General features: G+C 46.9%; 1 protein-coding gene across 5 annotated transcripts in view; it reads left to right on the plus strand.

Moving 5' to 3' along the window:
- Window positions 1-5,172: 5,172 nt before the first annotated feature.
- PHACTR4 (phosphatase and actin regulator 4) overlaps window positions 5,173-13,417 on the plus strand; it is a 117,884-nt gene continuing 109,639 nt past the window's right edge. The window contains exon 1 of one of the 5 annotated variants that reach the window (XM_075908596.2): window positions 5,173-5,196. Coding sequence is in view for 1 of the 5 variants with exons in the window: in XM_075908593.2 (XP_075764708.2) it covers window positions 6,709-6,970 (262 nt within the window). In the remaining 4 variants the exon portion in view is untranslated. Of the gene's footprint in view, window positions 5,197-6,693; window positions 6,971-13,417 lie in introns of those variants that run through there. The other 4 variants (XM_075908593.2, XM_075908595.2, XM_075908592.2 and 1 more) reach the window with 4 other exon arrangements.

The raw sequence follows: 13,417 nt of genomic DNA on the forward strand, positions 1-13,417 counted from the left end.
AGCTCCAGTCAACACAAGCAGCAAGGTTCATGGTTTTCTGGTTCAGGGGAGCCACCTTCTGGATGTTTCTTTCCACTTCTGCTCATCACCCCAGGCTAACAATGACTTTTGCTTAGTAGCTGCTACCTTTACCCAGATGAGGAGGGAAAGGGTCTGTCTGGATTCTCCATGTTTGGTTTTAACCACTTGGTGTCATTTATGTCACTGATAGCTCCGTGGGATTCACTGCTGCATTTTTGGAAATCCCGTGTTGTACCTTGGTGGTTAAGTTTTGAAAAGCTAAAACAGTTGCACTTCCAAAGTGTGTGTGTGTAAGTAAAACATGGCATAATCCAAAGTGTGTGTGTGTGTGTGTGTGTAAAACATTGCATAATCCAAAGTGTGTGTAACGTGGCGTAATGTTTGGTACCTTAGGAAGCCCTGCACAACTCATAAAATATTGGTCTTATTGACCTATTAAATTCTAGTTAGCCCTTAGGTTTGCTGAAGAAAGCATCAGTGATCCAGCCAGCTCAGTGGTTCTCAGACCATGCCCCCACTTTTCAAGGTAGATCCATCCTCTTACGAAAGCTTTATCTCCTACTCCTGATGCCAGACTATCTCTGCAGCAACTCCCAGGGCTTGGCTACACAAAGTCATCTGAGGACAGCACCAAGGAAACAGGCTCTTCCTTTAATGAGACAGGCTGCACTCTGGCTACGTTCCTCTCCTTCCACTCTGTGTCAGAGTTGTTTATTGCCAAAGGGATTTCCATTTTTTTAGGACTGTATCTCCTTTGCTACCGGCAGGCCCCACTGCTCCAATCTCTCCATTGTGCCCTTGCTCGTTTGCTCCTGTAATCCTGATGTTTGTGCACCTTCTAATTTTGGTGACATCATTAGTTTGATCATTCATGGTTGAATTTTAACCAAAGAAATAACTAGTAAAGACAGGCCAATATTAAGCATCTGTGCAGGGTACTACAGAAGGGCTCCATATTTACTTTAGATGGCCTCAGAGCTAAATCTCTCTCGGGAATTCTTCAGCGTGTTAGGGTTTGTCTACACAGGAATTTGTAGGGTTTGTCTACACACAAATTTGACCAGAATTGCCTATTGTGATGTACATAATTTTGCAATAGCTATCGTGGAATACCTCACTGAGTGGATACCCTATTCCACAATAAAAATTACTTTATTCCAGAGAAATTAGTGCACTTTAATAGAAGGGTGCACAGGGGGAGCTATTCTGGAATAGCGATTATAGAATAGTGTCTTCTGCATTCACTGTTCTGGTCAATTTCTCTGTGTATTTAAACTCTTAGATTGTGTGCTACTCTCAAAGGCAGTGGTCCCCTTTGAGAACTGTTGATCTAACTCAGCTTTCCTGACCTATCTTCACACCCATGGTAGGGATGTGAATGGTTAACCAGTTAATTCAGTGGTCACCAACCAGTAGATTGGGATCTACCAGTAGATCCTGGAGCCTCTGACAAGTGATCCTGACTGGTTCGGCTGGGAAGCTATCAAGTGCTGGCACGTCAGTTGCACCTCTACCTACTGTCATGCTGCTCCTGCCCTCTGCCTTGGAGCTGCCCTTTGGGAGCCTCTTGCTTGCTGTGCAGGGTGTGGGACGGAGAAGAGGAGGGTATTGATGTCAGGGTGTCTCTCCTCCCCACAATCCTGTACCCTGTCTCCACACAGAGAGAGGAGGATGGAGGGAGTATGACAATGCAAATCTGTCACTTTCACACTGTGTGTGTGTCATTCTCACAAACACACACTGTCCTTCCCTCTCATCTCCTGACCCAATAGGTACATGGGGCATTGTTACTACTTTTACTGCTAGCAAAGTGGGTTAGTTTTAGTTTTTGACTGATCAGTGCATTTCATAACTTTCATTTCTCTAACTTTCATTTCTCTCTTATGCTTAAATTAAATTATTTGAGTAGTGAGGTCTAAAATGCCTAACCTGTCATCTGGATTAATTATCCCTGTGGCAATTGTGCTCCTGGAAGTGGCTGGCATGTGGCATGTCCCTGAGAAAATCAGAGCAAGGGGGGAGGATCTCTGTATGCTGTCCTTGCCCCTGCAAACAATAGTTGAGAACTAAGTCCAGTAGAAGCCAGAGAGGAGAGGCAGCAGGGGCAGTACACAGAGCCACTACTGTACATACCAGCTAGCTGCTTCCAGGCAGGGCCAGGGCATGAGTAAGCCTGCCTTGACTCTGCTCTACTCTTCCATTCCTGGGACAGCTGTCTGGCTGTGGGTGGGACTTGAACCCATGTCCTGGCCTCCTCCAGGCCACTTCACCACCTTACTGTTTAAGGGTCCCTTCCACTGATTTCCTAATGTGAGAGCTAGCTCCATTCTTTGGGGAGCCAATGTCCATTCCAGGACCCCACCCCGCCCCATCCCTCCTTAATGCAAATGCAAGAGTCAGCCCCATCTGTGGGGCAACTAATGTTGGCTGCCAGGGCCCTGCCTGAGTGGGTGCTGGGAGGTATTTGAGTCCAGAGGCTGATGCCCTATCCCTGACTTCACTAGAGACCCCACTCCATCTCCCTACCTTTAGCAGGTCCATTACCCTGCTTTCCAAAAATGGAAGCCAGCTATTCCCTATACAGGCAGTCCCCGAGTTACACGGATCCGACTTATGTAGGATCCGCAGTTACGAACGGGGCTTTTCTCGCCCCGGAGGACGGGAGCAGCGGGACGCCCAGATGCGCTGCGGTCTGCCGCCACCCTCCCCCCCCCCCCCCCCCCCCCCGTAGCGAGAAAAGCTGCTCCCCGTCTCCCTGGTCTGCAGGGAGAGTCTGCAGGGAGACAGGGAGCAAAGCCACACTTGGGCGGTCCCGCCACCCCACCCCCGTCTGCGTCTGCTGGGGGGGGTGGAGCTAGTGCTCCCCCCCCAGCAGACCAGGCTTTTCTTGCCTACCCCTGGGCAGACCAGGCTTTTCTTGCCTACCCCTGGGGTAGAGCAGCTGGGGGCTGCCGGGTTGCTCCAGCAGCACCGCCCCACTGGAGCAACCCAGCAGCACCGCCCCAGGCTTCCTGGAATCAGCCGCTGATCAGTTTCAGCAGCAGCTGACTTGGGGATGCCTGGGTTTCTTAAGTTGAATCTGTATGTAAGTCAGAACTGGCATCCAGATTCAGCCGCAGTTGAAACTGATCAGTTTCAGCAGCAGCAGCTGACGCCAGTTCCGATTTACATACAGATTCAACTTAAGAACAAACCTACAGTCCCTGTCTTGTACGTAACCCGGGGACTGCCTGTATTCTTTCATGTACTCAACCCACCCCTCTACTTTCAGAGGGACCTTTATGCTGTGTTAACTGTCTAGTCACTCCCAGAGAGGTAAGGGACTTGAACCTACCATCCTGTGCTACTTAGACTAACGCCCTATCCCCATCCCCTAACCCACTCCACCTCCCTATCCTTCAAGGTATCCCTTATTCTGCCTTCCTAATGCAGGAGTCAGCTCCCTCCTTAGGGCAACTAATGTTGGCCGCTGTGGGGTACTCCACCCCAACCCCCTACCCCAGCCTAATGAAAGTGAATGAGATTAGGGGAGGAAGGGGAATGGAATGAGCAGGGTGAGGTCTCTGAGAAAGCGTGGAGCAGGGGCGGGGCCTCAGAGAAGGCGGGAAGGAAGCCGGGCCAGGGGATTTGGGTTTGAGGTAGATCTTACATTGCACTTAAATTGAAAATGTGATCTTGTGGTTAAAAAGGTTGGAGACCACTGGGTTAATTGGTAAGCATCACCCTTCATGGATGATGCTTACTGGTTACAGTTACCAGCAGCCCATTTGGGCTGGAGCAGTTGTTTAGAAGGGATTTCACATGTCTAATCCATGGCCTTGGGGATATCGAACTATATTCAGCTGTTGTGTTAGCAGGTGCCATTTCATGGAAGTCAAAGGGTTTGAGCCAACTTACATCAGGACTGAATTTGGCCCCCTAGACTATAAAATGGAAACTAAGAAAGAAAAAAAATATTTAGCTATGAGACTTCTATACATTTAATTACTATGTTATCTGGGTGCCCACAGATATAAATGACTTTAGAGGAGTATCAGGGTATGTCTACATTGCATTCCTCCTTTGAGAGAGGAATGCAAATGAAGACAAGCGAAATTGCAAATGACGCATGGATTTGAATTTCCCCGCTTAATTTGCATAATCGTGGATGGCTGCTTTTCCAAAATAGCATATTTCGAGAAAACAAATGCGGCCCACGCGAGGTTATTTTGAGAAAAAAACCTTTCTTCGAAATAACCCTTAAACCTCATTGTTATGCTATTTCAGAAAATATGCTATTTCGGAAATAATACGCTATTTTGGAAATAATATGCTATTTTGGAAAAGTGGTTTGCCGAGCGGCAACTCCCCAGGGGTACATTACACAGCGGGGCTATTTCGAGATACCAGAAGTATCCTGAAATAGCTACCCTGCATCTTTTGAATGTGCCCGCTATTTCAGCATCCCTGGATCCTTGTTCCACGAGGGTTAAAGGATATCTCAAAATAGCGCATTATTTCAAAATTTGGCACTGTGTTGACACGCCAAATTTCAAAATATACTATTTCAAAATTCAATTGAAATAAGATACGCAATTTGCGTAGCACAAATTGTGTATCTTATTTCGAGTTTAGGCCGCCTGCCCCAATGGGGTTACTGCTGTCCCGGTCCCCATTTCTCACTCCTTTCCACCCTCCTGTAGTCAATTCCATACTTTGCCACTGACTTGCTGTCTGACCCTGGGCATATCACAGCGTCTCCCCTTTCCAGTTGGACTGACTCATAGTTAAGATCTCCAGAGTTCAGGCTTTTAAAAATCCTGCAACTATGATCTCCCTCAGACTGAAGGGGGAAGCCTTGTAGCTAGAATATGGTTGTCATTTGCATTAGACTCCAGGCAAAACAAAAGGGCGTGGCCATTTATTTCATAAAGCTTGTGCAACAGGAAACAAATGACATGCTCTCTTCTGTTTTTATGACTCTATTTAATTACCTGTTTCCCAGATTTCCTGCCCAGAGGCTACTCCTTTAGCTTAGCTTGTTCGCTCTGCCTGCAAGCCAATGTCCTTGGTGTCACAACACTCAGTCTGGCATGAGCAAGGTCAAATTTTTGTTTGCCTAGCTCCTCTAATTCTGCTAAGAGCAGCAAGTTACTCATTGACTTACCTCCAGAGGAAGCTGTCCTGAATCTTCAGGTAAGATGGTTGCTGCCGGGGAGGTCACATTTGTCTGCATTCCTGCAGCTGCTAAGCATACAGATAAGGCTTGAGAGTGGTGTAAGGTAGAAACAGCATTCATATTGATGATAGTGAATGATTTTCCTACATTGGAGGTAACTTTACCGCAACCCTCCCCCATTCCTCTACTGAGAAGCTCTGAGCCAGGTCTACATTGTGGGGGGGGCGGAGGTTGTCTTAAGGTATGTTTCGCCCCAATCCAAGACTAGGGCTCCTAGATGCTATGACAATGCTAATAATAAATAATATTTGTAATTAGTTAGCTCTCAGGATTGAGTAGCAATAAATGTATTTACTATTCCCTTGCTTGCAGTGTCTGATTATATTATATAGGACAGTGCTTTACAAACTTTTTTTCTCATGATTCAGTTGAAGAAAATTGTTGATGCCTGTGACCATCATTTGACTAGTGTGGGGGCTCCGGATGGGGCTGAGGATGAGAGCTTTGAGGTGTGAGGGGGGAGGCTGGCTTTGGGGTGGGGGTCAGGACTAGAGCAGGATGGGCTTATCTTCAGTGGCTACCTGTCAGCAGTACTAAGGCAGGCTTCCTTACTGTCCTGGCACTGCAGATTATGCTGCATCTCAGAACTAGCCAGCAGCAGGTTCCTGGCCAATGGATGTTCAGAGTTAGTGCACAGAGCCCTGTGTACTCGCCCTCTCCCATCTAGGAGCCGGGCCTGCTGTTGGCCACTTCCAGGGCACAGTGCAGTCTGCAGTACCAGGACAGGCAGATAGCTGCCTTGGCACTCCCACTGGTCACCCTGCAGCAATGAGACCCAGTGCCTGACATTCCATGAAACAATATTGTGTCATGATCCTAAGCTTGAAAGCCACTGATATAGGAGACTGTAACTAGGAGGTATGGCCTAATAGTGATTCTGTCTCTGTCAAAACTAAAAACTAATCCAGAAGGGTCAGAAAGAATTGTTTTTGTCCTGAATAATTATACAGACTCAGTTAGAGGTTTAGTGGCAGCATAAACCAATTTAAATGCCCCTCTAGAAAAATTCTCAAAAACTTGTTAGGGCCAATGGGCAGTTTCAATTAAAAGAAGCCAGATGTTGACACAAATCCTTGCATGCAGCATGTATGAGTTTACCCATGTTTCTCTTTATATTATCCCTCATGTAATTTCTTTAGTCACTCATTACAGGTATTACTCCTAGTCTATCCCTGCCCAGGACCTCTTCCCCAATTATTTCTCTCACTCCCAAATTATTCCATACCTCATACTACCCTAACCTCCCCAAATTAACCATGCACGATCCCTAAAGTATCCACTTAGTATGCTTATTTGTCTCCTGCCTCCAAATTCCTCCAGCACACACAACCTTCCAAATTACCCCAAATCTCATCCTCAGACTGCCCCGCTCTCCAGAGTGCCCCATGTCCTGCTCCCCAAACTGCCCCTACTCCCCAAACTGCCCCATGTCCTGCTCCCCAAACTGCCCCTACTCCCCAAACTGCCCCATGTCCTGCTCCCCAAACTGCCCCTACTCCCCAGGCTGCCCCGCGCCCTGTGCCCCAAAGAGCCCCTCCTCCCATGCACCCGCCCCAGCCTCCAGCCCCCTCCCCACGGACTACAGGCCCCAGCATGCCTCGCGCGCCCATTCCCCGCAGCCTGCCGGGCTTCCGGCGAGGCTGGGACCTGGGCACGCGCCGACCGCACTCGGAGCTGGGGGCGGCCGCGGGGAGCGCGGGCCGGACTGGAGCCGGGGCGGGACCCAGCCAGGTGAGCCCGCGCCGCGCCCCTCCGGGCTGGGGGGGTCCCGGAGCTCCCCGCCCCCCCGAGACCTTCCCCACCCCGCCACATTGGGCTGCCCCCCCCCGAGATCCTTCCTCAGCCGCCCCCCCGAGACCCTCCCCCGATTCTTCAGCCCCCCGACCCTTCAGCCCCCCCGAGACCCTCCCCCCCCGACCCTTCCTCAGCCAGCCCTTCAGCCCCCCGAGACCCTTCCTCAGCCAGCCCCCCCCGAGACCCTCCTCCCCCCGACCCTTCCTCAGCCAGCCCCCCCCGAGATACTCAGCCCCCCTGACCCTTCCTCAGCCAGCCCCCCTCCCCCCCCGCCAGCCCCCCCTCCCGATCCTCCCCCCCCCCAGACCCTTCCTCAGCCAGCCCCGCCTCCAGACCCTTCCCCATCTCACTGCCTGGGGCTGCCTCCCCCTCTCCGTCCCGGGACCCTTTCCCATTCTATGGCCCCGGGCTGGCCCCCTGTGTGTCAGTCTCCTTTTGCCCCAGAGCTTCCCCTCTTTTGCCTGTGCCTGGCTTCCCTCTGCCCCCCATAGCATCCCGACCGCTCCCCCGTTCTCGGCTGTGACTCTCCCTCCTTGCTTGTTGCCTGTGTCACATTTTCTCTCCCCCCCCCCCCCCCCACCTGGCCCCTCAACCCTTCTTGTCCCTAGCTGCCTTTTGCTCCCAGGACTTCACTTGGCGCAGGATATCTAAGCCCCTGCTGTGCTTTGCTGTGCACGTATCTGTGCTAGACAGAATCCACAGACAAGCGGGGAGGAGGAGCTCTTTGCATGTTGCTGGAACCCACATTGCCCTGCATACGGAGTTGGGTTATCCCCTGGTTGTTGAGGGATGGCATATGCTGGCTTCTCAAAGCCACTGACCAGTGAGTTTCAGTCTTCCTTTTCTAACATGCTAACCTCTCTTATAGTAAATAGCCCAACACAACAAGGAAGGGTGGAGGGAGAGCAATTGTGGCATAATCTTAGGGGAGTGGTGTGTTGCTTTTCAAATTGCTCCGTCCCAGAAAGGAAGAAACCCTTATCTGTTTGTTTAAAATCCATATGGAGAAAAATCCCAGCATGGGTGCCTTGAGTCTATTTCAACACTTAGTAACCTGATTTTCAATCTTGCTGCATGTCCAGCAGTGCCCACTGAAGTCACTTGAGTTGGGAGCTAGTGCCTGACTATAGGCTTAAGAGCTTACAATTAGGCATACTATTTAAAAAAAAAAAAACCTGGCCAAGGCTGCTGCTATTAATTATTACTGTATTATTATTGCTATGCTTCCACGTTCTTTTGATATAGTTAAGCGCACAAATTGTACAGCCTGGAACGACTCCACCGTTTGTAGTATCATAGAATTGTAGGACCGGAAGAGACTAAGGTCATCTAGTCCAGTTTCTGGCACTCATGCAGGAGCCTTCTCCTCCGCAAGACTGTTTCTACAACTTCTGCTGATTGGAACAGCCTGTTTGCTATTTCTTTGTCTGGTCTGTTCTGCCTTATTTCAGTTCTCATTTGAAGAGCATCGTTTCCTCACTTCCAACTAAATTTTCCTTTCCCTTTACTCTTTATCTATGTAATTGAATTATTTGACACTAGTGCCTTGTGTTTGTCCAAGTGGAGGAGAATGAAGTCTTGAAGTACCTGTATGTAGACCTGCCATGTTAGCTGAAAAAGTATTGATGAGTTTACCTATTGGTATTTGGTATGAGTAATGTATTTTAGTAGTGGCCAGAAAGGGCTCTCATGATCATAGTCCCTACATTAAGGTCTTAAAATATTCCTTTTCTCAAACTTATCTTTTTAGTTTAAATGTTTGTCTTCAAAGGTAGGAAAGCAGCTGTGCAAATATTTACAGAAATACAGAGATACGGCCATTAAAAAACAACAACCCTCGAATACAATATAGAAGAGGAAGTGATTCTCAGTCCTCTTTAAAAAGTGAAAAGAAACCTAAGTAGGCCTATCAATAGACAGACAACACATGGATTTTAAATTTTAAAACTATAAACATCAGAGGCTTATCACTGGTAGATCTTGATAGACTCAAGTTTGTCTTGAGTGGGTGGTAAAGGGCAAAGCTTCCTGGGGCCCTATCTTGATGAAAGGGAAGTGTTTCTCAATCCTGTTAGCTGAATTAATTAGCTCAAGGTGATAGACTGCATTTTGGGGCTGATCTACATGGAAAAGTTTCACTGGTTACACTCTTATGGCTAAACTGAAATAACACTTCTTCTGCCAATATATTATATTCTAGTAAAAGAGGAGTTCTTATTTTTTAGTTCCTAAAAAATAAAAAATCTTAACTTCCTTCCAAAACAAGAGTTCAGACTGATAAAAACACTCTTAAGGTAGAATAAGTATATCTACAGAGTGGAGTTGCATTAATATCACTGAACTAATTGAAATGCATACCTTGGGTTATACCAAAACTTTCCTTTGCAGACAAGGCCTTAACAGAGCTTTCCTAACACATTCAGGGTGTGTCTAGACTGGCAAGATTTTGCGCAAAAGCAGCCGCTTTTGTGCAAAAACTTGCCAGCTGTCTACACTGGCTGCTTGAATTTGCGCAAGAGCACTGACTTTGTAATGTACAAAATCAGTGCTTCTTGCGCAAATACTTTCCCGCTCCCACTTGGGAAAAAGCCCTCTTGTGCAAGACTACTTGCGCAAGAGGGCCAGTGTAGACAGGGAAGAACTGTTTTGCGCAAAAAAGCTCCGATGGCTAAAATGGCGATCGGTGCTTTCTTGTGCAAAATCGCGTCTAGACTGGCCACGGATGCTTTTGCGCAAAAGCATCCGTGCCAATCTAGACGCGCTTTTGCGGAAATACTTTTAACAGAACATTTTTTCCGTTAAAAGTATTTCCGCAAAATCATGCCAGTCTAGACACAGCCTCAGAGTTTTCCACTCTAACGCATCGGATGAAGTGGGTTTTACTCTCAAAATCTCATGATTCTGTATACCACAGGACTACTTGTTGTTTTTATATTCAAATTTGTTTAAGTTGTCCACATTTAGTCTGAAATGTGTCCATCTAACATAGCTATGGACTTATTAGAAAATCCATGTTAAGATAGAAGCTATCATGGTGAACGAATATGATTGAAAGAATGCACATTCCTCTTGCCCCTCGGACAAACCTGGTTTATTTGCTATGAGCTATGGAGGAGAGGAGTCTCTCTTGAGAGGGTGGGGGAAGGGAGGGTAACATTAGTGGTAATGTAGATCAGTGTGGAGGGGCTTACACAGATGGGTAAAATGTAATTGCATCTTTGTTTCTGTGCTGCCTGATCAGTAATCTGTGATTACACAGCCTTCCACGTCATTCAGTCACTAGTTAATTTGAACTTCAGTTTAATTTGATAATCTGAACCAAATCTTTTGTATTGAAACGAACCACTTTTATTTGTATCAAATTTGATTACTTTAGACACATTTAGGCTTTATATGAATTAGAAATTAGGAAATACTGAGGTTGTTTCAGACATTTGTCACTGATTTTTCACTCACTATACAAACGTCATTCAGTAAGCAATAAACCTCTTAAGGAAGACTTAGGTTGTGATGAAAGTTCAGATATTGTTCTCTATTGTTATTGACCTAAGTGCTGTTGCCCACCCTGACGTGGATGATGTATTCAATTGCATCCAACCACTTATTTCAAGCAAAACAATAGATAGAACCTGGATCTCAATGGGAGGAAGACCCCATGAATCAGTTAGGAAGCTGAATATGACTGATGGTGATCAAGGGCCTCATCCTGTGAGGTGCTGAGTGCTTCTATTGAAACCTGGAAAAGGTGCTTAGGGATGCTCAGAATTTTATAGGATCAGGGCCCTAATTTCTCTTTGTGGTGAGAGAGGTTCAGTATCTCCCTTCTGGGGTGGCTTTGAGAGTGTTCTTTTTTGTGGGTGGGTTTTAGAATGCTTGGAAAATAGAAACAAAAAACAGGACTATGTAGCACTATAAAGACTAACAAGATGGTTTATTAGGTGATGAGCTTTCGTGGGCCAGACCCACTTCCTCAGGTCAAATAGTGGAAGAAAATTGTCTCAACCATATATACCAAAGGATACAATTAAAAAAAATGAACACATATGAAAAGGACAAATCAAATTTTAGAACAGAAGGGGAAATCTGATTTGTCCTTTTCATATGTGTTCATTTTTTAAATTGTATCCTTTGGTATATATGGTTGTGACAATTTTCTTCCACTATTTGATCTAAGGAAGTGGGTCTGGCCCATGAAAGCTCATCACCTAATAAACCATCTTGTTAGTCTTTATAGTGCTACATAGTCCTGTTTTTTGTTTCAGCTACACCAGACTAACACGGCTACATTTCTATCACTATTCTACATGGAAAATAGAAGGCTGTAGGGCTGCAGCAGCTAAGTGCTTGGCTTTGTGTAACCAAAGTGTTTTCAGATGTCTATTTTTATCAGTTAATTAGTAGTTCTTGCTGATTTGTCAGTGCGCTGTGATGAGAACTATTTCCATTTCGTTTCTGCACACTGGGGGATCACATTTGTCAATTTGTGAATGGGCAGAGCGGCAGTCACACCTCTGACTGTTTCTAGTATGTAGGCATTTATTAACTCTTTCCAGAGAGGACTCAAAATCAGCAGTTCACAAACTTGTTCTCCAAATCCTTTGTGGTTTCCTCTCAAGAGACTACTCAGGCTTCAGCACTGTTAAAAAAAATTAGGTGTACAAGTACTTGGGAGTTCCATAATGCCTTCAGTCTGATGATCTCAAGTGTTTTAAAACTTGCATAACATACTCCATGCCTATGGGGCATGTAAATATTCCTATGATAAGCTGAAGCACATAGGTTAGAAGTGATTAGCTCAGGGCTAGGCAAGATGTGGCTGGAAGAGGGGGGGCTGGATCTGGCTGCTTTCCATTTATATCTTGTGGCCCATGCCACCAAATTTCCAGGCAGTGGCTCAGACATCAGGATCCTATTTAAATAACTCATGGCCCATGGTTACAGTCCTACCTGGCAGGGGCTAGAGCTGCGAACCTTTTAAATAGCTGCAGCAATCGACAACACGGTGATTGTGGGGCTCGAAGACACAAGTCCTTTAGTGTGTTTTTAATTCAAAGCCTCCAGCCCCAGACAACTGTGGGGGGAGGCTAGTCTGCAGGTCCCGCCCCTTCCGGGGGTGGAGCTGGCCCGTGACAACTTTCATTAAGTGGTCTTCCTGCAAAAATTATTGCCCATCCTGCACTAGCTGATGGTCATATGGCAAGCTGATGGGAAACTAGGAAGGAGAGAACCCAGATCATCTGACCCCTTGTCTTGTGCATTAATCGACTGTGGTATCTTGTCTGATCTCTTGGTTCTTGGAGAGTGAATGGGGGATGGACTAGATGATCTCTTGAGGTTTCTTTCTGCCCTACGCTTCTGATTCATGTTCTAGAGTTTTTAAATCGAAAGATGCTGTTCTGCACATAGATTTTCTGCTGACTTCAATTTGACCTGATGGGGGCTAGGATACCAAGATGGTAAGCATCTTTTGTACCCAGTGAAATTTTTGTTGACATGATAATGCGTATTTGAATGTTTACTGATGACTTCAAGTCCGTTCCAAACCACATGAGAGAAACTAATTGTGTCCTGATATTACCAGTGTAAGGAACATGTTTTATCTCTTAACTGGCAGGTATATTTATGTGAAGTAATGATGGAAAACAGTGACACAAGTGTGAAGGGGATGACAGTAGTGAACAAGTCCTTTCTTGCAATCAGGAACCTGCTTTTTGAAAGCAGGTTGGCTTTCTACAGCAATGTGGAGGAGAAAGGATTGAGTAAATAGTTTGCTAGCTTCGTTCTTTTGGATTTGTGCCTTTGTGCCTTATCAAACACGTTTAAGAACTAGGGATGTCAGGGTGTAGATGACTGCGTGATCAACAGATAAGCTTGGGCTTAACGGTTAATCCTGTCAACTACATGCATTTCCTCTTCCTCCCGTCCTCCCCCGCTGCCTCTGTATCAGAAGTAGCAAAGTGGGGGGAGGTAGCTGATGCTATGGGGAGTCGGCTTTTAAGCCAGCTCCCCATGAGCACCAGATTTATGGAGCCACTTGCTCTCCACCCCCAATGTTGTTGCCTGTGATAGAGAGGCAGCAGTATGGAGGGTGAAGGGGGGCAGGTGGGAGCCTGGTACACATGAGAAATTGACTTTCAAGCCAGCTCCCCACATATATTGGCTCCCGCGAGCTGCTTCCCCCCCCCCACCGCTGCTACCTTTCTATCAGAGTGGGGGGAGGCGGGAGCCAATACACTCAGGGAACCGGCTTTTAAGCTGGGGGGTGTGTGTGTGTCTGAGCTATGGAGCAGCCTCTGTCCATGGAGAACTTGGGCTCCCCATGGACAGAGGATGCTGCTGCTCCATGCTGCTGCTCTGTATCAGAGATAGCAGCGTGAGGTGGCA

The sequence above is a fragment of the Pelodiscus sinensis genome, chromosome 26 (genome assembly GCF_052426305.1).
Source record: "Pelodiscus sinensis isolate ZL-2025 chromosome 26, ASM5242630v1, whole genome shotgun sequence".
In the NCBI taxonomy this organism is placed as follows: Eukaryota; Metazoa; Chordata; order Testudines; family Trionychidae; genus Pelodiscus; species Pelodiscus sinensis.